The sequence below is a fragment of the Symphalangus syndactylus genome, chromosome 5, assembly GCF_028878055.3.
Source record: "Symphalangus syndactylus isolate Jambi chromosome 5, NHGRI_mSymSyn1-v2.1_pri, whole genome shotgun sequence".
In the NCBI taxonomy this organism is placed as follows: Eukaryota; Metazoa; Chordata; class Mammalia; order Primates; family Hylobatidae; genus Symphalangus; species Symphalangus syndactylus.
Window position 1 is genome coordinate 4684246 of NC_072427.2, and position 18550 is coordinate 4702795.

General features: G+C 35.2%; 1 protein-coding gene and 1 pseudogene across 1 annotated transcript; both read left to right on the forward strand.

The window, feature by feature from the left end:
• Positions 1-1788: 1788 nt before the first annotated feature.
• Positions 1789-2727, forward strand: LOC129481975 (olfactory receptor 4F6-like). The gene has a single exon (XM_055277028.2). It carries the CDS (start codon positions 1789-1791, stop codon positions 2725-2727), a length of 939 nt encoding a protein of 312 aa, XP_055133003.2.
• Positions 2728-4762: 2035 nt separating this feature from the next.
• Positions 4763-8901, forward strand: LOC129481978 (olfactory receptor 4F4-like; annotated as a pseudogene).
• Positions 8902-18550: the final 9649 nt, after the last annotated feature.

Sequence of the window (18550 nt, forward strand, 5' to 3'; positions counted from 1 at the left end):
TTACTTAACTATACCTCCTTGAGAATCCCATCTATGAAAAAATTCTAGTCATTTATAAAAATGATTGATTAGATGGGGGAAGTAGTAGAGTTCTTCATTTCTTTAGTTGGTTTGCTCTCTTATGAGTCAATCCTAGTTTTCAAAATTCTTAATAAACCATTTATTCCTTCAATTTTCTATGCCACTTGATGTTTTGTCAAAAAATATATTTATAATATGTATACCAAAAGATATTTCAAAATCTAGAAAGAGAGCTTTAGAGCTTTGTAAAGCTCTTTTAAAAATCAAAAGCAACTACTGTTATTTAAAATGTTGTACTATGCAATTTGTTTACCATGATTACTCTTAGTATTTTTAAGAAAAGTCTTCCCAATGTTATTATAAATGCTTCTATTGATATTTATTTTAATAACTTATTACAGTCCATCATGTACATACACTATACTTAACCTAATGTTTGGTATTTAAATCATTTCAAGATTTTATCACTGTCAACAAAGTATGATGAATATTTTTATGCTGAAAACTTATATAAAAATAGAATTCCAAGAGTATTATTGCACCAAAAGGCATGGACTTAAAATTTTTGATACATGATTTCAAAATATTTTCTTTAAGGTTTGAATCAGTCTATATTCCCTCCAGCAGTGTATAAAAGTGCCAATTTCACTGATCCTTAGCCGGTTTGGATAATAGTAATTGTAAAACTTTTTTTTTTTTTTTTTTTGAGACAGATTCTCCCTCTGTCGCCAGGCTGAAGGGCAGTGGCGCAATCTCGGCTCACTGCAACCTCCACCTCCCAGGATCAAGCTATTCTCCTGCCTCAGCCTCCCAAGTAGCTGGGGCTACAGGCATGCACCACCATGCCCAGCTAATTTTTGTTATTTTTAGTAGAGATGGGGTTTCCCTGTGTTGGACATGATGGTCTCGGTCTCTTGACCTCGTGATCCACCCTCCTCGGCCTCCCAAAGTGCTGAGATAACAGGCGTGAACCACCATGCCCAGCCTGTAAAACTTTTTCCTAATTTAACAGAAAAATAATAGTGTTACATTTTATCATATTTCTTTGATTTCTAAGACATGTGTACACACACACATATATCTATATATACAAATATATGTATAGCTTACATTTTAATTCTTCCTTCATTTCATTTGGTCATTAGGTCTTGGAGATTTGTGAAACTGTTTAAATTCTTTTTTATATTACGAAGATATCAACCTTTTGTCTCTACAGCATCTCAAATTCAAGTATGATTCAAGTGTTAGTTTGGGGCAGATCATTATAGACACATGTAGGAAACAGCTTTCAGAGGTGCCTTAACTGTAATGATCATTTGTATTCTAATTTTTATTTAATGTTATTATTGATTACATTTTTAAACATTCTGTATTTTTTAAACCATTTATTTGTATATATTTGTATACAATCTTGCCATTTTCTGGGATTTCATATTTCCTTATTTTTGTTTTTTACCATTTTTTGGCTTGAATTTTTTTGAGTTTTTATGCATTCTTTTCCAATTTCTGAAGATGTTAATAAGTTCATGTATTTGAGGAATTGAGAACATTTAAAGCAATAGACTGCCTCTGAGCACAGCTTTGTCCATATTACATTAACCTTTTATACCCTGGGTTCCCACTATTTTTTAAATAATCTACTATCAAATAAAAGATTTAATAATACATTTTAAATTATTAACACTTAACACATTATTTTCAGCCACACTAAGTGGAACCCTTCTTCTCTTTCAGGTTGCCTCAGAGTCTTCCCTTCTATCTGATTCAATGCACCAAGTAAATGACTCTCTGGTTACAGAATTTGTGTTACTTGGACTTGCACAATCCTTGGAAATGCAGTTTTTCCTTTTTCTCTTCTTCTCTTTATTCTATGTGGGAATTATCCTGGGAAACCTCTTCATTGTGTTCACGGTGATCTTTGATACTCACTTACACTCCCCCATGTATATTCTGCTGGCCAACCTATCACTCATTGACTTGAGCCTTTCATCTACCACAGTTCCTAGGTTGATCTATGATCTTTTTACTGATTGTAAAGTTATTTCCTTCCATAATTGTATGATACAAATGTTCTTTATCCATGTTACGGGAGGAGTTGAAATGGTGCTGCTGATAGTCATGGCATATGATAGGTACACTGCAATCTGCAAGCCTCTCCACTATCTAACTATTACGAATCCCAAAATGTGCATGCTTTTGGTAGCAGCAGCTTGGGTCATTGGGGTGATTCATGCTATGTCTCAGTTTGTTTTCGTCATAAATTTACCCTTCTGTGGCCTTAATAATGTGGGGAGCTTTTATTGTGATTTTCCTCAGGTTATTAAACTTGCATGCATGGACACTTACGGGCTAGAATTTGTGGTCACTGCCAACAGTGGATTCATATCTATGGTCACCTTCTTTTTCTTAATTGTATCATACATCTTTATTCTGGTCACTGTTCGACGACATTCCCCAAACGATTTATCCAAAGCATTCTTCACTTTGTCGGCTCACATCACCGTGGTGGTTTTGTTTTTTGCCCCATGCATGTTCCTCTATGTGTGGCCTTTCCCTACTAAGTCATTGGATAAATTTTTTGCCATCGTGAACTTTGTTGTCACCCCTGTCTTAAATCCTGCCATCTATACTTTAAGGAACAAAGATATGAAGTTTGCAATGAGAAGGCTGAATCAACATATTTTAAATTCTATGGAGATGACATAACAGATTTGGTTGATGAGAGCACAGGATAAATGCCATGGACCATCAAGACTCCTGTGATCACCGTGATCACTAGGGAACGCGCACATTTTTAGTATTGCCTTAAAACCTGAGAAATCTGCAAAACGGATGTATTAAATCTAAGAATTGTATTTCAGATAAAGTTGCAACATTTTTGTTAATCATAAAAAGTATTATATATTTCTATCTAACGTGTGTATCTAATTAACAGCAATGACTACCTTTAATTTTCATGTAGTTATTTTATATCTGTATATAAGCACATACACATATATATGACCTAGGTTTATTTATCAGTATTTTTATGCTGATAATAAGCATCACTGGAAATTAACTTTCTTATGGAAATTATGTGGATCCAATGGATAAAATACAAGTTCATATAAATTAGTAAATGCTAAAATCAAGGAAGAAACTATTTTTATTTTAATTGTACTTTAAGTTAGATAAATGGTAAGGTCAACCGTTTGTTACAACTCTTAAGTATTATTTTCAGGTTGATTGTCAATATGTTTCGTACAATATTCTCACTCATAGGTGGGAATCGAACAATGAGAACACATGGACACAGGAAGGGGAACATCACATACCAGGGCCTGTTGTGGGGTTGGGGGAAGGGGGAGGGATAGCATTAGGAGATATACCTAATATTAAACGATGAGTTAATGGGTGCAGCACACCAACATGGCACATGGATACACATGTAACAAACCTGCACGTTGTGCACATGTACCCTAGAACTTAAAGTATAATAAAAAGAAACGGACTCTAGTACTCTGTATTATGCAATATTTGTCTATGTTACACTTTTTTGACAACACAATCCTATTGCCCTTGAAGTCTTCTTCAAAGCATTTCTTGAGTCACTCTTAAAAAGCATCTACAACCTAAAAGTATTTGAAGAGATTTATTCCTGGAGAAGACTCCATTGAGATCTTAAAAGCACATTTAATGTGCCTGTACTTAACTTAAGGTGCTTAGGACAAAGAAGATGATTGACATCTTTCAGGTAAAACCTGGTAAGTCTGGTGGTCAAGGAACACAACTGAGACATCACTTGGATGTATTTCTATGACTGTTTTAAGAAACATTAATTGTGGTGACTCACTCAGCTCACTTTTAACTACTGCATGGTAATTAAAGATGCAAAATAAAATAAGTTACAAGAAGTGAGGTTTTTTTATTGGTCAAAGCAATTTTTCTATATTTTCTCCACAAGTTGGTCATAAAAGTTCTAAGCATTCCTCTTTTTATAAATTCGAAGCATTACTACTCTCTTGTTAACCTATCTGGATTTTAATTTTGTAACTTTATTATATTTGTTTTGCTGTGATTCTTTAAAAAGCACATTTAGACTCAGTGAGATAGCAAAAATATCCAAATAGGCCAAAAAACTGTGGCAGTGTCCTCTCACTCAGGAAAATTCTGTGTGTTTTCTCTAATGGCCAAGGGAGAACTTGTGAGACTATAAAAGTTAGTCTCAGTACACAAAGCTCAGACTGGCTATTCCCAGATCTCTTCAGGTACATCTAGTCCATTCATAAAGGGCTCTTAATCAACCAAGTGGTTTACTAAAAAGGACAATTCACTACATATTATTCTCTTACAATTTTTATGCTTCAAGGGAGTGCAAATAAAGGGAAATTTGTACTCCTCATTCTCTGAAAATTGCTGTAGTCTCTTCCAGTTATAAAGAAAGTAGATGGAAACAAAGATAAAACAAATATATTAGAAGAATGAATGAAATTGCAGCATTTTATTGACAATGAGATGGTTCTATTAGTAGGAATATATTCTGCATAATTCCATTTTGTGTTTACCTTCCGGGAAAATGAAAGGATTCTGTACGGTTAACTTAAATACTTAGAGGAATTAATATGAATAATGTTAGCAAGAATAACCCTGTTATAAGTATTATGCTGGCAACAATTGTCGAGTCCTCCTCCTGACTCTTCTGGGCTAATTTGTTCTTTTCTCTCCATTTAATGGTCCTTTTCCCCATCTTTCCCCAGGTCCGGTGTTTTCTTACCCACCTCCTTCCCTCCTTTTTATAATACCAGTGAAACTTGGTTTGGGGCATTTCTTTCACATAAAGGTACAAATCATACTGCTAGAGTTGTGAGGATTTTTAGAGCTTTTGATAGAATACACTCATTTTAAAAACAGGAAAGCTAAGGCCCAGAGATTTTTAAATGATATTCCCATGATCACACAGTGAATTTGTGCCAGAACCCAAATGCCTACTCCCATCTCACTGAGACTTATTATAAGGACACAAGGCATTTTTCCTTAAACCTAGGAAAAAGTTTTATATATATTATATATTATGTAATATTATATATATTATATATTATATAATATATAATATATATTATTTATATAATATAATACATAATATATATTATTTATATATTATATATTATATATTATACAATATATTATATATTATTTATATATTATATATTGTATAATATATAATATATTATTTATATATATTATATATTATACAATATATAATATATATTATTTATATATAATATATTATGTATTATATATTTATATATTATATATTTTATATATTTATATTATATTATATATATTTATATATTATATAATATATGTTATATAATATATATTTTATATATTTATATATTATATATTATATAATATATATTTTATATATTATATATATTACATAAATTATATATTTCATATATTTATATATATTATATTTTATATATATTATATGTTTATATATATTATATATATTATATGTTTAGATATATTATATATATTATATAATTCTAATGGTTGAATTCCAAGAATAATCTATGGCATGAAAGATTTTACCTGTCAACAGTGGCTGGCTCTTCATGGTTGCTACAATGAGTGTGTAAGATTCTGAAGAACTCCTTTAATGAGCCTAAACTTAATGTTCAACTTAGAATAAATACAATTCTTCTAAATTTTTTTGAATAATTTTTGAAAAGTCAGAAATGAGCTTTGAAAGAATTATGGTGGTGAAGGATCCCCTCAGCACCATAAACTCAGGAAAGAGATGTCTCAACTCCATTAGCAAGAAATTCCTTTTGCTAAAGAATAGCATTCCTGAATTCTTACTAACAGCCATGATAGCAAGTCTTTTGCTACAGATGAGAACCCTCAGGTCAACCTCATCCTTGGCATATTTCATGTGGAGATATAACTTCAAGTTTGTCCTTGTCTATCAGTGGAATGAATTAATTTTATGTCAATGCATATCTAAGGTCTATTCTAAATTGCACACTTTGATTCAAAAGAAACAGTCCAACCAATCAGTCAGGACAGAAATTATCTCACAATAAAAATCCTATCATTTGTACTGTCAGTGATTAGTATGATTATATTTATTACTGTGCTAAGCAGAAGAGAACTAAAGTGAATGTTCATGATTTATTCTGCTATTAGACTTCTCTTTACTCTTAAAAATATTTAGAATCACTAAATTTTTATAGGACTTTAAAAATAGTAATGTGCTGCTGGAGTGTGTAGGACTAAGAAATTGGATTCAGAGTAGTAAAGAGAAAAGTGGAATTTCCAAGCACTATGAATTACTGTTATTTAAAAAACAGCAAAAAACAAATAACAGTATTCCTCCAAAAAAGATGGCAAGCGTAAACTCTATACCTTCATGTCTCCTGTGGAATGTTAGTCATCAATTTCCACTTCTCTCTTTTACATCTTACTTGCCCATTAACTCTTATACCTAATCCAAAGATTGTTAATATGGCTATGCCTCACTTTCAGGACACCTTTTATTTGTTACTTCTCTTCACTGCAAAACTTCTTGAAACAGTACTTCTTTTCTCTCCTCCATACACAGTTGAAATGGCTCTCAACTCACACCCAGAAGTCAGTGTTCAGTCTCTCACCTAGCAGATAGCAACTTACAAAGATGCCCCAACAATACCTCCTTGTGTCTGGACAGTTATCACTATCCTTTACCTTTTTCTGTATTTATTTCTGCTCCTAAAAGGGATCTCTATGTAAAGTATTGTTATACTAGTGCTTGTTATAATTATAATCAGAGTTAAAGCCATCACAATGTTCCCAATTACTTAAAGACATTGGAATAACATTTTATTTTCCACGTCTTGCTAAAAAATATTTTGTTATCAGTACCTTAATAATGGCTATTATATATTGACCATTACTGTTTGCTAGAAAATTTATATACCTGGTTGTATCCAATCCTCAAAGAACTTCTATAAAGTTGTGCTATTATCACCTATATTTTCCAGATGTGGCCATAAGACTGAAATCACTTAAGTAACTTGTCTAAGGTCATTAAGATACATAGTAGATAACCCAGGATTTGAACACAGGCCTCCTAGCACACAAGCTCATATCTTAACTACTTTAATATGTTGCTCGATGAGATCTTACAGGTCTTCATTCACCCCTTTCCTGCTCGCACAACCACAACCTGCAGTTATTACCTATTGTTAGGCTGAAAATAATTACTTGGCTTCAATTCCAAGCTTCCTCCCTTCCAATTCACATTGAGTCCAGAGCTAAATTAAACAATCATTCAAAATTTTTCAGTAGTTCTTGTCCCTATAATAAAACAGAAATGCTTTAGAAAGCATTCCAAAATCTCTTACCAGCTTTATCTCCTATGAAAGTCCTTCACACTTTCTCTCATTTAAACTTTATTGCATTTTCCTCACTTCACTTTTGAATTCCCTATTCTTTTATCCTCTCTTAATTTTTAAGTATTATATTTGTGATATTTTTCCTTTTTTTCTATTTTTTACCTTTCATTTCATTTTGGCCTTTTTTTTTCTCTTAAGAACTTTAATATCACCAAATAACATGTGTGCTACATGCTGTTTTGTAGTTCAAAGAAAAAGGAGATAAACATAGGGTTATGGCATCGACTTAATCTGGCAGAGAGACAAGCATAAATAGTGGTATTTTATATTAGGAATAAACCTAACATTAATGGAGATATTGAGAAGCCGAGATAACTGAATTATAAGGCATAGCCAGGGAAGTAGTGTGAGATAAAATTATGATCTTTGGTTGTTGAATTCTGAAAGTCTTTAAGTAATATATTATAGAAAGTCACTGTAAGAATGAGCAGAATGATACAAAATGAGGCTTTGAATTTGAATATAATAATTCTGACTTCCTTCTTCTCTTCTCCAAGGTAACTGCAGAGGCTATTTCCTGGAATGAATCAACAAGTGAAACAAATAACTCTATGGTGACTGAATTCATTTTTCTGGGTCTGATTCTCAGGAACTCCAGACCTTCCTATGTATGTTGTTTTTTGTATTCTATGGAGGAATCGTGTTTGGAACCTTCTTATTGTCACAACAGTGGTATCTGACTCTCACCTTCACTCTCCCATGTACTTCCTGCTAGCCAACCTCTCACTCATTGATCTGTCTCTGTCTTCAGTCACAGCCCCCAAGATGATTACTGACTTTTTCAGCCAGCGCAGTCATCTCTTTCAAGGGCTGCCTTGTTCAGATATTTCTCCTTCACTTCTTTGGTGGGAGTGAGATGGTGATCCTCATAGCCATGGGCTTTGACAGACATATAGCAATACGCAAACCCCTACACTATACTACAATTATGTGTGGCAATGCATGTGTCGGCATTATGGCTGTTGCATGGGGAATTGGCTTTCTCCATTCGGTAAGCCAGTTGGCCTTTGCTGTGCACTTACCCTTCTGTGGTCCCAATGAGGTCGATAGTTTTTATTGTGACCTTCCTAGGGTAATCAAACTTGCCTGTACAGATACCTACAGGCTAGATATTATGGTCATTGCTAACAGTGGTGTGCTCACTGTGTGTTATTCTGTTCTTCCAATCATCTCATACACTATCATCCTAATGACCATCCAGCGTCGCCCTTCAGATAAGTCATCCAAAGCGCTGTTCACTTTGACTGCTCACATCACAGTGGTTCTTTTGTTCTTTGGAACATGTGTCTTTATTTATGCCTGGCCATTCCCCATCAAGTCATTAGATAAATTCCTTGCTGTATTTTATTCTGCGATCACCCCTCTCTTGAACCCAATTATATACACACTGAGGAACAAAGACATGAAGACTGCAATAAGACGGCTGAGAAAATGGGATGTGCGTTCTAGTGTAAAGTTTTAGATCTTATATAACTGTGAGATTAATCTCAGATAATGACATAAAATATAGTGAAGTTGGTAAGTTATTTAGTAAAGCTCATGAAAATTGTGCCTTCCATTCCCGTATAATTTAGTAATTGTCTAGGAACCTTCACATATATTGCCTCAATTTATCTTTCAACAACTTGTGTGGTATATTTTGGAATACGGATACAAAGTTATTATGCTTTCAAAATATTCTTTTTCTAATTCTTAGAACAAAGAAAGGCATAAATATATTAGTATTTGTGTACACCTGTTCCTTCCTGTGTGATCCTAAGTTTAGTAGCAGAAAGGAGAGAAAATATAGCCTAGCTTATAAATTTAAAAAAATTTTTATTTGGCCCATTTTGTGAAAAAGATAAAAAAAGAACTGTCACATCTTAATTTAAACAATATACTCTTAGTGGTAAGGAGATAAATGTCAACTTTTAAGAGGCTGAAAAACAAACGCCTCCCATTATAAGAGTTTATACTTCACCTCCCACCACTATAACAACCCACAATCCATGAGGGCATTATCAGGAGTGAGTGGAAGAGTAAGTTTACCAATGTGAAATGTGCCTTCTGGGTCCTTGACATCTGTGGTATAACTGCTCATAAGCAGTAGAAAGAATTTAGAGGGATCCAGTCTCTCATCATGTTGGCACAAAGTATATTACTTGGATCCTTCTATGTCATTTTCCATGGTTAATGTTTAAAAGCACAGGCTTTAAAGTAAAAAACAAAGAGCTAGGTTGAACTCTACTGACTCTTATTAATTATGATTTTGGACACATTACCTAGCTTTCATGAGCTTTAGTTTCTACATTTATAAACAGGAGATTATGCCTATTATGCATGGTTATTATGCAGGAAAATGACAAAATAGATATAAATCAAATAGCCCACTTCGAGACATATTAAGCATGAATAAACATTAGGTACTATTAAAATCCTATATATTAACAAAGCCAAAAGTTTCAAACTTTATTTTTTCCCAACATTCTTTTGAAATATGACACATTCCAATCTTAACAGATGCCCATTTGGGATACTGTAGTTGGAAGTGGAAGTGTGTGTATTTGTGCGCAAGTGTGTACTCACACACTTCTACCTCACCACCCTAGAAAAGCATGCTGAAAATTTAAGATAGAAGTAAAGGAAAAAATAAATGGAAAAAAAAACTTAACAAATGATTCTGACAAATATCTTCTTTTTCCAGGGAGAATCACTGAGCCAGGATAAAATTGAACATTAAATATTCTAAGAAAAAAGGAATCCAGTTTGTCAAAATGTGACTTGAATTAATAGATAAGGAGAGTCAGATGATAAGAGGGTTAAAATTATGTTTATCTTAGGAAAAGTAGAATAGAAAATTCATAAGCAGATTAAAAACACATAATAAAAGTAGTAAATAATAATGACAGTATCTCAAATCAGTGCAGAGGGGAAAGGCCTACTAATGTGATGGTGGGATAATTGGATAGCAATATGGGAAAAGATATATTTAATTTATTTGCTACACCAAATGCCAGGACAATCTCTAAGTGAATTCAAGACATAACTCTTTTTTCAAAAAAACTATACAAACATTAAAAGAAAACAAGTTAATGTTTTTACAATCTATGAATATGGTAAAGATGGATGACACTGACTATCAAATTAATTTTTAATGCATAATAAAACTATCAGAAAAGTTAAAAGATAAGTGAGAAGAAACTACTTATAACTCACATAATAGAGTAGTAGTTCTAATACCTAGGGAACTTCTAAAACAAAACCCAAAATATTAATAGGAAAATGGGCAAAACAGTTAAACTTACAATTCATACATAAGGAAAATCAGTCTTTTTTTACAGTTGTAGGCAAAAAACTTTTATTTTTCATTTTTTTGTAAAATTTACCCCTAATTTATTCATAATTCACTTAATTACTACGTGCATTAATGTGTACAACACCATGGGATAAATCAATATATTCAGAATTTCTCTTGAAATTTGACCAGAAGTTATGGGCATCCCTCCCCTGGGAGAGAGGCAGGCAGAAAAGTTTTGAATCTATGCAGTAAAATATGTTACTGTTTTATATATATACATATATACACATATATGTGTGTATATGTGTATATATGTACACACACATATACATACATACATACATAATACATATTATCTGAATTAGGCCTGGTCTTTTTTTTTAATACTTTAAGTTCGGGGATACATCTGCAGAATGTACAGGTTTGTTACATAGGTATACATGTGCCATGGTGGTTTGCTGCACCCATCAACTCATCATCTACATTAGGTATTTCTCCCAGTGTTATCCCTCCCCTTGCCTCCCACCCCCCGACAGGCCCTGGTGTGTGATGTTCCCTTCCCTGTGCCCATATGTTCTCACTGGTCAACTCCCACTTATGAGTGAGAACATGTGGTGTTTGGTTTTCGGTTCTTGTGTTAGTTTGCTGAGAATGATGGTTTCCAGCTTCATCCATGTCCCTGCAAAGGACATGAACTCATTCTTTTTTATGGCTGCAAGAAATGCAAATCAAAACCACAATGAGATGGCATCTCACACCAGTTAGAATGGCAATCATTAAAAAGTCAGGAAACAATAGATGCTGGAGAGGATGTGGAGAAATAGGAATGCTTTTACACTGTTGGTGGGAGTGTACATTAGTTCAACCATTGTGGAGGACAGTGTGGTGTTTCCTCAAGGATCTAAAACTAGAAATACCGTTTGACCCAGCAACCCCATTACTGAGTATATACCCAAACGATTATAAGTCATTCTACTATAAAGACGCATGCACACGTATGTTTATTGCAGTGCTATTCAAAATAGGAAAGACTTGGAACCAACCCAAATGCCCATCAATGTTAGACTAGATAAAATGTGGCACATAGACCTAGTCTTAAAATCCAGCACAGAGATTGTTACTTTTACATCTGTTCCTAATTGATAAACCATTTAGTTATACCACATCTTAGCTTCTGGCCTACAATGACCATATTTGGGGTTTTTCTTTCAAATTTCATTATAGGTTCAGAGGGTACATGTGCAGGTTTGAGACAAAAGTATATTGCATGATACTAAGGTTTGGAGTACAAATGATTCCACCTCCCAGGTAGCAAGAATAATACCCAATACGTAGTTTTTCAACTCTTTCACCTCTTCCTCCATCCTCCCTCTGCTAGTCTGTGGTGTCTATTTTTCTCATCTTTATGTCCATGTGTATTCGATGTTTAGCTCCCCCTTGTAGGTGAGAACATGTGGTATTTGGTTTTCTGTTTCAGTGTTAATTCACTTAGGATAATGGCCTCCAGCTGCATTCATGCTGCTGCAAAGGATATGACTTTCTTCTTATTAGCCGCATAAATTTTGTGGTGGATATGTATCACATTTACTTTATCTAGTCAAAAGTTGATGGGCACCCAGGTGGATTCCATGTCTTTGCTATTGTGAACAGCACTGGGACAACTCATACAAGTGCATGTGTCTTTTTGGTAAAACAACGTATTTTCTTTTGGGCATATATGCAGTGATGAAATTGCTGGATTGAGTGGCAGTTTAACTCTTCCTTCGGGCATATACGCAGTGATGGAATTGCTGGATCGAGTGTCAGTTTAACTCTTCCTTCGGGCATATACGCAGTGATGGAATTGCTGGATCGAGTGGCAGTTTAACTCTTCCTTCGGGCATATATGCAGTGATGGAATTGCTGGATCAAGAGGCAGTTTAACTCTTAGTGCTTTGAGAAATCCCCAGACTGTTCTCCACAGTGGCTGGACTAAGTTGCATTCCCACCAGCAGTGTAGAAGTGTTCCCCATTCTCTGTAGCCTCACCAGCGTCTGTTAAACTATCTTTAAATATATGAAAAAATGTTCAAGTCTCTCAGATTAAGATACATGCAAAGCAAAATGATACTTAAATATCAGTTCTAACCTATATCAAATATCTGACCTCAATATTTGATAATACAACCTGTTGATGAAGCTGTAGAGAGAAGCACTCTTATGCATTGTTAGTGAGAATACAAAATGGTACAACCTCTTGGCAATATCTTAAAAAGTTTACATGTTACTGACTTTTGGTCTAGCAATCCTACTTCTATCCTAAAGATATATTGGCAAAAATACAACATAATCGATGCACACAAGTCTATTCATTGAAGCATTGTTTTTAATAGTAAAGAATGGAAAGTAGGCCGGGCGTGGTGGCTCATGCCTGTAATCCCAGCATTCTGGGAGGCTGAGGCAAGCAGACCACTTGAGGCCAGGAATTCAAGACGAGCCTAGCTAACATGGTGAAACCCCATCTCTACCAAAAATACAAAAATTAGCCAGGCGTGGTGATGCACACTTGTAATTCCAGCTACTTGAGAGGCTGAGGTGGGAGGATCGCTTGAACCTGGGAGGCAGAGGTTTCAGTGAGCCCAGAACGTGCCTCTGCACTCCAGGCAGGGCAACAGAACAGGACTCCATCTCAAAAAAAAAAAAAAAAAAGGAAATAACCAAATGATAATTAGTAAGCACTACTTGCAAAACTTGTACACAATAGAGTATTAAGCAACTATAAACTGAGTGAGAAGTATCTCCAAATACTACTCTAAAGTAATCTACAAGGTATATCTTAACTGAAAAGAAACAAAAAAGTGACACCAGAATGCTATTTTTATGTTAAAACAGGGATACATACATTGGATTTACATGCATATATAACTTATAAGTATACATTTTATAAATATTTAAATAAGCATACTTAAAATGGCAAAAACATAATACATATATAATTTTCTTATGGCAAGAGGAGGAGACAGGGCAAGGCGCAGGGATAAAAGTTATTTTGAATACATCTTATTTTATATTTTTGACTTTGAAATCATGTAACTGTTTTATATAATTTAAAAATGTAATTAACAGAAAAAAATTACAACTGCTAAAAATCAAGATCTGGCATTTTAATTAAGTTATATAACATCAGAGAAAAGAATCGTTTCATGGGACACTAACATACAGTCAAATTCATTTGGAACCCAGTGAACTAATGGGCCTAAGATAACAACCAACAGAAGCTAAAACGATGAGTAACCGTTTCAGAAGAAAACTTATATGGAATGGATCAGCTGAAAATACCTGAACCTACTGAGCAATTTTTATATCACATGAAGTGAATACACATAAAGTATAATACGAAGCACATAGAACCAACTAGAAATGAGCCTAATTGGTAAAGATTCTCTATTTTATGACAATATGCAGGAAATATGTCAAAGAGAGAAACATGCAAGAACACCATAGGATTTAATAAGATAATCAGAAGGTATGGAATACTCAACAGGATGAATATCCTGGATTATTCAGCAAACACACAGAGCAAAAAAGCAGGAGGAAGGAATTCATATAGATTTTTAAAAACTAAAAAGATATATTAGCCAATGCAACTTTGAAACTTCTTTAGATCCTGATTCAAATAGACCAAATTTAACAAATATATTTGAAACTATTAATTTAAAAATGACTAAGTATTTGATTATATCAAATATAGACAATAATAACCTTGAATGTACATGGATTAAATATCCACTTAGGAGCTAGGTGTGGTGGCTCATGACTGTAATTCCAGCACTTTGGGAGGCCAAAGGAGAAGGATTGCTTGAGGTCAGAGGTTCAAGTGCAGCCTGGTCAACACAGTGAGACCCTATCTCTACAAAAAACAAATAAAAATAAAAAATTAAACTACATTTTTAAAAAATATATTTATCCTAAATTCTCCATCTGAAAGATATAGACTGACTGAATGAATTTTAACTATGACCTGACTGTGATACCCTGAACAAATGCACTTTACCTGTAAAAACACATATTAACTAAAAGAAAAGAGATGGAAAAAGATGTTCCATGAACAGAAACCAAAATGAGTAGGAGCAGCTATACATATGTCAGACAAAACAGACTTTAAGTCAAAACTAGTTTTAGAAAAAAGACAAAAATGGTTATTATACAAAGATAAAGGAATCAATCCAGAAAGAAGATATAACAATTTTAAATATATGTGCAGCCAACACTGGAGCAGCCAGATTCATAAAGCAAATATTACTAGATCAAAACAGAGAGATAGACTCAAATATAATAATAGTGAAGGACTTCAACACCCCACTTTCAGCATTAAACAGATCATCTAATAAGAAAATCAATCTCGCAGCCCTCACCCTGGAGAGTCCATAGGGACCAGGGGTCCCAGCAGAGAGCACCTACCTCATGGAAGAGTGGCTGCATTTTTCTTCATGCAGTTTTCAGTCCTCACTTCTCACCAAGCAGGGCCGCCTGGCCTGGGACTCCTGTACAACCACCCTGTCCCCCACCTGACCACTCCAATAAGAAGTAGCCCAGCATTTCTCCAAGGAGGAAATACCAGAGTCAATTCACAACCCCTCCACCACTGCAATTGCAGTGGTACCACCATAACAGCCCTGGGGCTGGGGAAGAACAAAGAGTCTAGTCACTACAGTGGCACCTTCAGCACACCACAGCCACCATACAGAGAGGAGTCCAGCCCCCTCCCCTGGGAACCCCCACCACCAACTCCACCAGGCATGGCCCCCAGCTCATAACTGCAGATCAGTTGCCCCACCCTCAGCTGAGCTTACCTACTGGCAGTGGCCCAGACTTTCCCTAGGGAGAGGCTCCCAGAGGCAAACGGCAGCCTCTCTGTCCCTGTCACAGCAGCAGTTCTATCCGTGCTGTCCTCAGGCTTGGAAGGAAACAAAGCGCCTGAAGGCTACACCTGAACTTACAGCATGCCACAGTTCCCATATGGAGAGGAGACCAGTCTCTCCTCCCAGTGAGCCCTAAACCCCCAATCGCTGACAAGCAGATCCCTAACCTCACACCAGCAGTACAGCTGCCCCACCCCACAGGCTAAGCATTCCCAGTAATAGCAGCTCCACCTGGAGATGGAGCCCCCAGGGTCAACCAAAAGCCCTTCTGCCACTGCCTCTACGGTGGCACTACCCCTGCTACCCTTGAAATAACAAAGGAGCAAAGACCCCCGTGCTCTATCCACACCCCCAACAAGCTGCAGTCGACCACAAAGAAGAAACCAGTCTGTCTCCCATGGGTCCTACCCACACCCCCTGCTCTTCACCATGGATGATAGAGTCAACAGTGTGAAAACGACCATACTGCCAAAAGCAACCTACAAATTCAATGCGATTCTCATCAAAATACCACCATCATTCTTCACAGAACTAGAAAAAACAATGGTAAAATTCACATGGAACCAAAAAAGAGCCCACATAGCCAAAGCAAGACTAAGCAAGAAGAACAAATCTAGAGGCATCACATTACTCGACTTCAAACTATACTATAAGGCCATGGTCACCAAAACAGCATGGTACTGGTATAAAAATAGGCATATAGACCAATGGAATAGAATAGAGAACCCAGAAATAAAGCCAAATACTTACAGCCAACTGATAAAACATAAAGTGGGGAAAGGACATCCTATTCCACAAATGGTGCTGGGATAATTGGCAAGCCACATGTAGAAGAATGCAACTGGATCCTCATCTCTCACCTTATAAAAAAATCAACTCAAGATGGTTCACAGACTTAAATCTAAGACCTGAAACCATAAAAATTCTAGAAGATAACATTGGAAAAACCCTTCTAGACATTGGCTTAGGCAAAGACTTCACAATCAAGAACCCAAAAGCAAACACAACAAAACAAAGATAAATAGATGGGACTTAATTAAACTGAAAAGCTTCTGCACAGCAAAAGAAATAATCAGCAGAGTAAACAGACAACTCACAGAGTGGGAGAAAATCTTCAAAAACTGTGCGTCCAACAGAAGACTAATATCCAGAATCTACAAAGAATTCGACCAAATCAGCAAGAAAAAAAACAAACAATCCTATCAAAAAGTGGGCCATAAATAGATAATTCTCAAAAGAAGATATACAGATGGCCAACGAACATGAAAAAATGCTCAACATCACTAATGATCAGGAAAATGCAAATCAAAACCACAACGCAATGCCACCTTACTCCTCCAAGAATGACTATAATCAAAATATCAAAAAATCAAAAAAGGTGTTGGTTTGGATGTGGTGAAAAGGGAACACTTTTACACTGTTGGTGAGAATGTAAACTCATATAATCACTATGGAAAAGAGGGTGAAGATCCATTTAAAAACTAAAAGTAGAACTACCATATGATGCAGCAATCCCACTACATGGTATCATCTACCCAGAGAAAAAGAAGACATGAAAAAGATACTTGCACATTCATGTTTAAAGCAGCACAATTCCCAATTGCAAAAATATGGAAACAGCCCAAATGCCCATCAATCAACAAGTGGATAAACAAAATGTTTTTTATATATATATATATATATATATATATATACACACACACACATACACACACACACACACACACCACGGAATACTACTGAGCCATAAAAAGGAGTGAAATAATGGCATTTGCAGCAACCTGAATGGAATTGGAGACCATTATTTTAAGTGAAGTAACTCAGGAATAGAAAACCAAACCACGTATGTTCTCACTCATAAGTGGGAGTTAAGCTATGAGGATGCAAAGGCATAAGAAACACACAATGAACTTTGGGGACTAGGGGAAAGGGTGGGAGGGGGTGAGGGATAAAAGACTACACATTGTGTTGTGTACGCTGCTCAGGTGATGAATGCACCAAAATCTCAGAAATCACCACTAAAGAACTTCTTCATGTAACCAAACACCATCTGTTCCTCAAAAACCTATTGAAGTAATAAATAAGATAAACGATGTTCTGTAACCATGGTTCTGTGAATTATTTCAGGGGAAGAATCTACCACCCTATTAGCATTACTTAGCAAAAATAATTAGATTTATAACTTGGTTAGGATGGAACCAGGTGTGTAGGGAAAGAAGTGATTCAATAATTAAAACTGGAATGTGTCTATGTGACAACTCATATAAGTGAAACCCACCACAAGCCAGCCTTGAACTTGCTGAATCCAAGGCATGTTACACACATACTGATGGTGGTTTGAAACCTGGACACAAAGTGCATCCTGTGTGATCCAGCTGTGGGAGTACAAAGAACCGTAACTGATATGGCTGAACCCATTTTAATTCAAATTATTCTCCTGCTGCCACTGTACTCTATCCTTCATCTGTAATGAAACTATTTTATGAGAATAAATAATTTGATTCCCCTCAGCCCTTTCAGCAATAAGTTAGAGTGACTAACACATAATTATGCAATTAATACACGAGAAATAAAGAGTGAAGTTTATATCCAGTGAAGCAGATCTTAAAGTATTAATGATATTGGAAAGAAATTTAGACATGCAAGAAATCAGGGAATATTGTAATCACAAATCCCTTCCAGAAGAATCAACTAGAAGATAAACTTCACCAAGGGCATAACTGGAAAAACTTTTTCATGAAAAGACTCGTAGTTTGCAATCTATATATTTAATTGTATATCTAAGATTGAAATAAAGGTAAGAATATTGTTGAAATAAAAGAATGTAAATACTGTATGTTCTAACAAAGAAATAATACAACCTAAACAAAATGGAAAGAGAAGGGAGAAAAGGGAAAGTAGAATCAGATCATTAACTGTTGCGTAGGAAACAGG

Bases quoted from the DNA above. Each gene is read 5' to 3' on its own strand.
- LOC129481975 (XM_055277028.2), top strand. From the start codon at position 1,789: ATGCACCAAGTAAATGACTCTCTGGTTACAGAATTTGTGTTACTTGGA.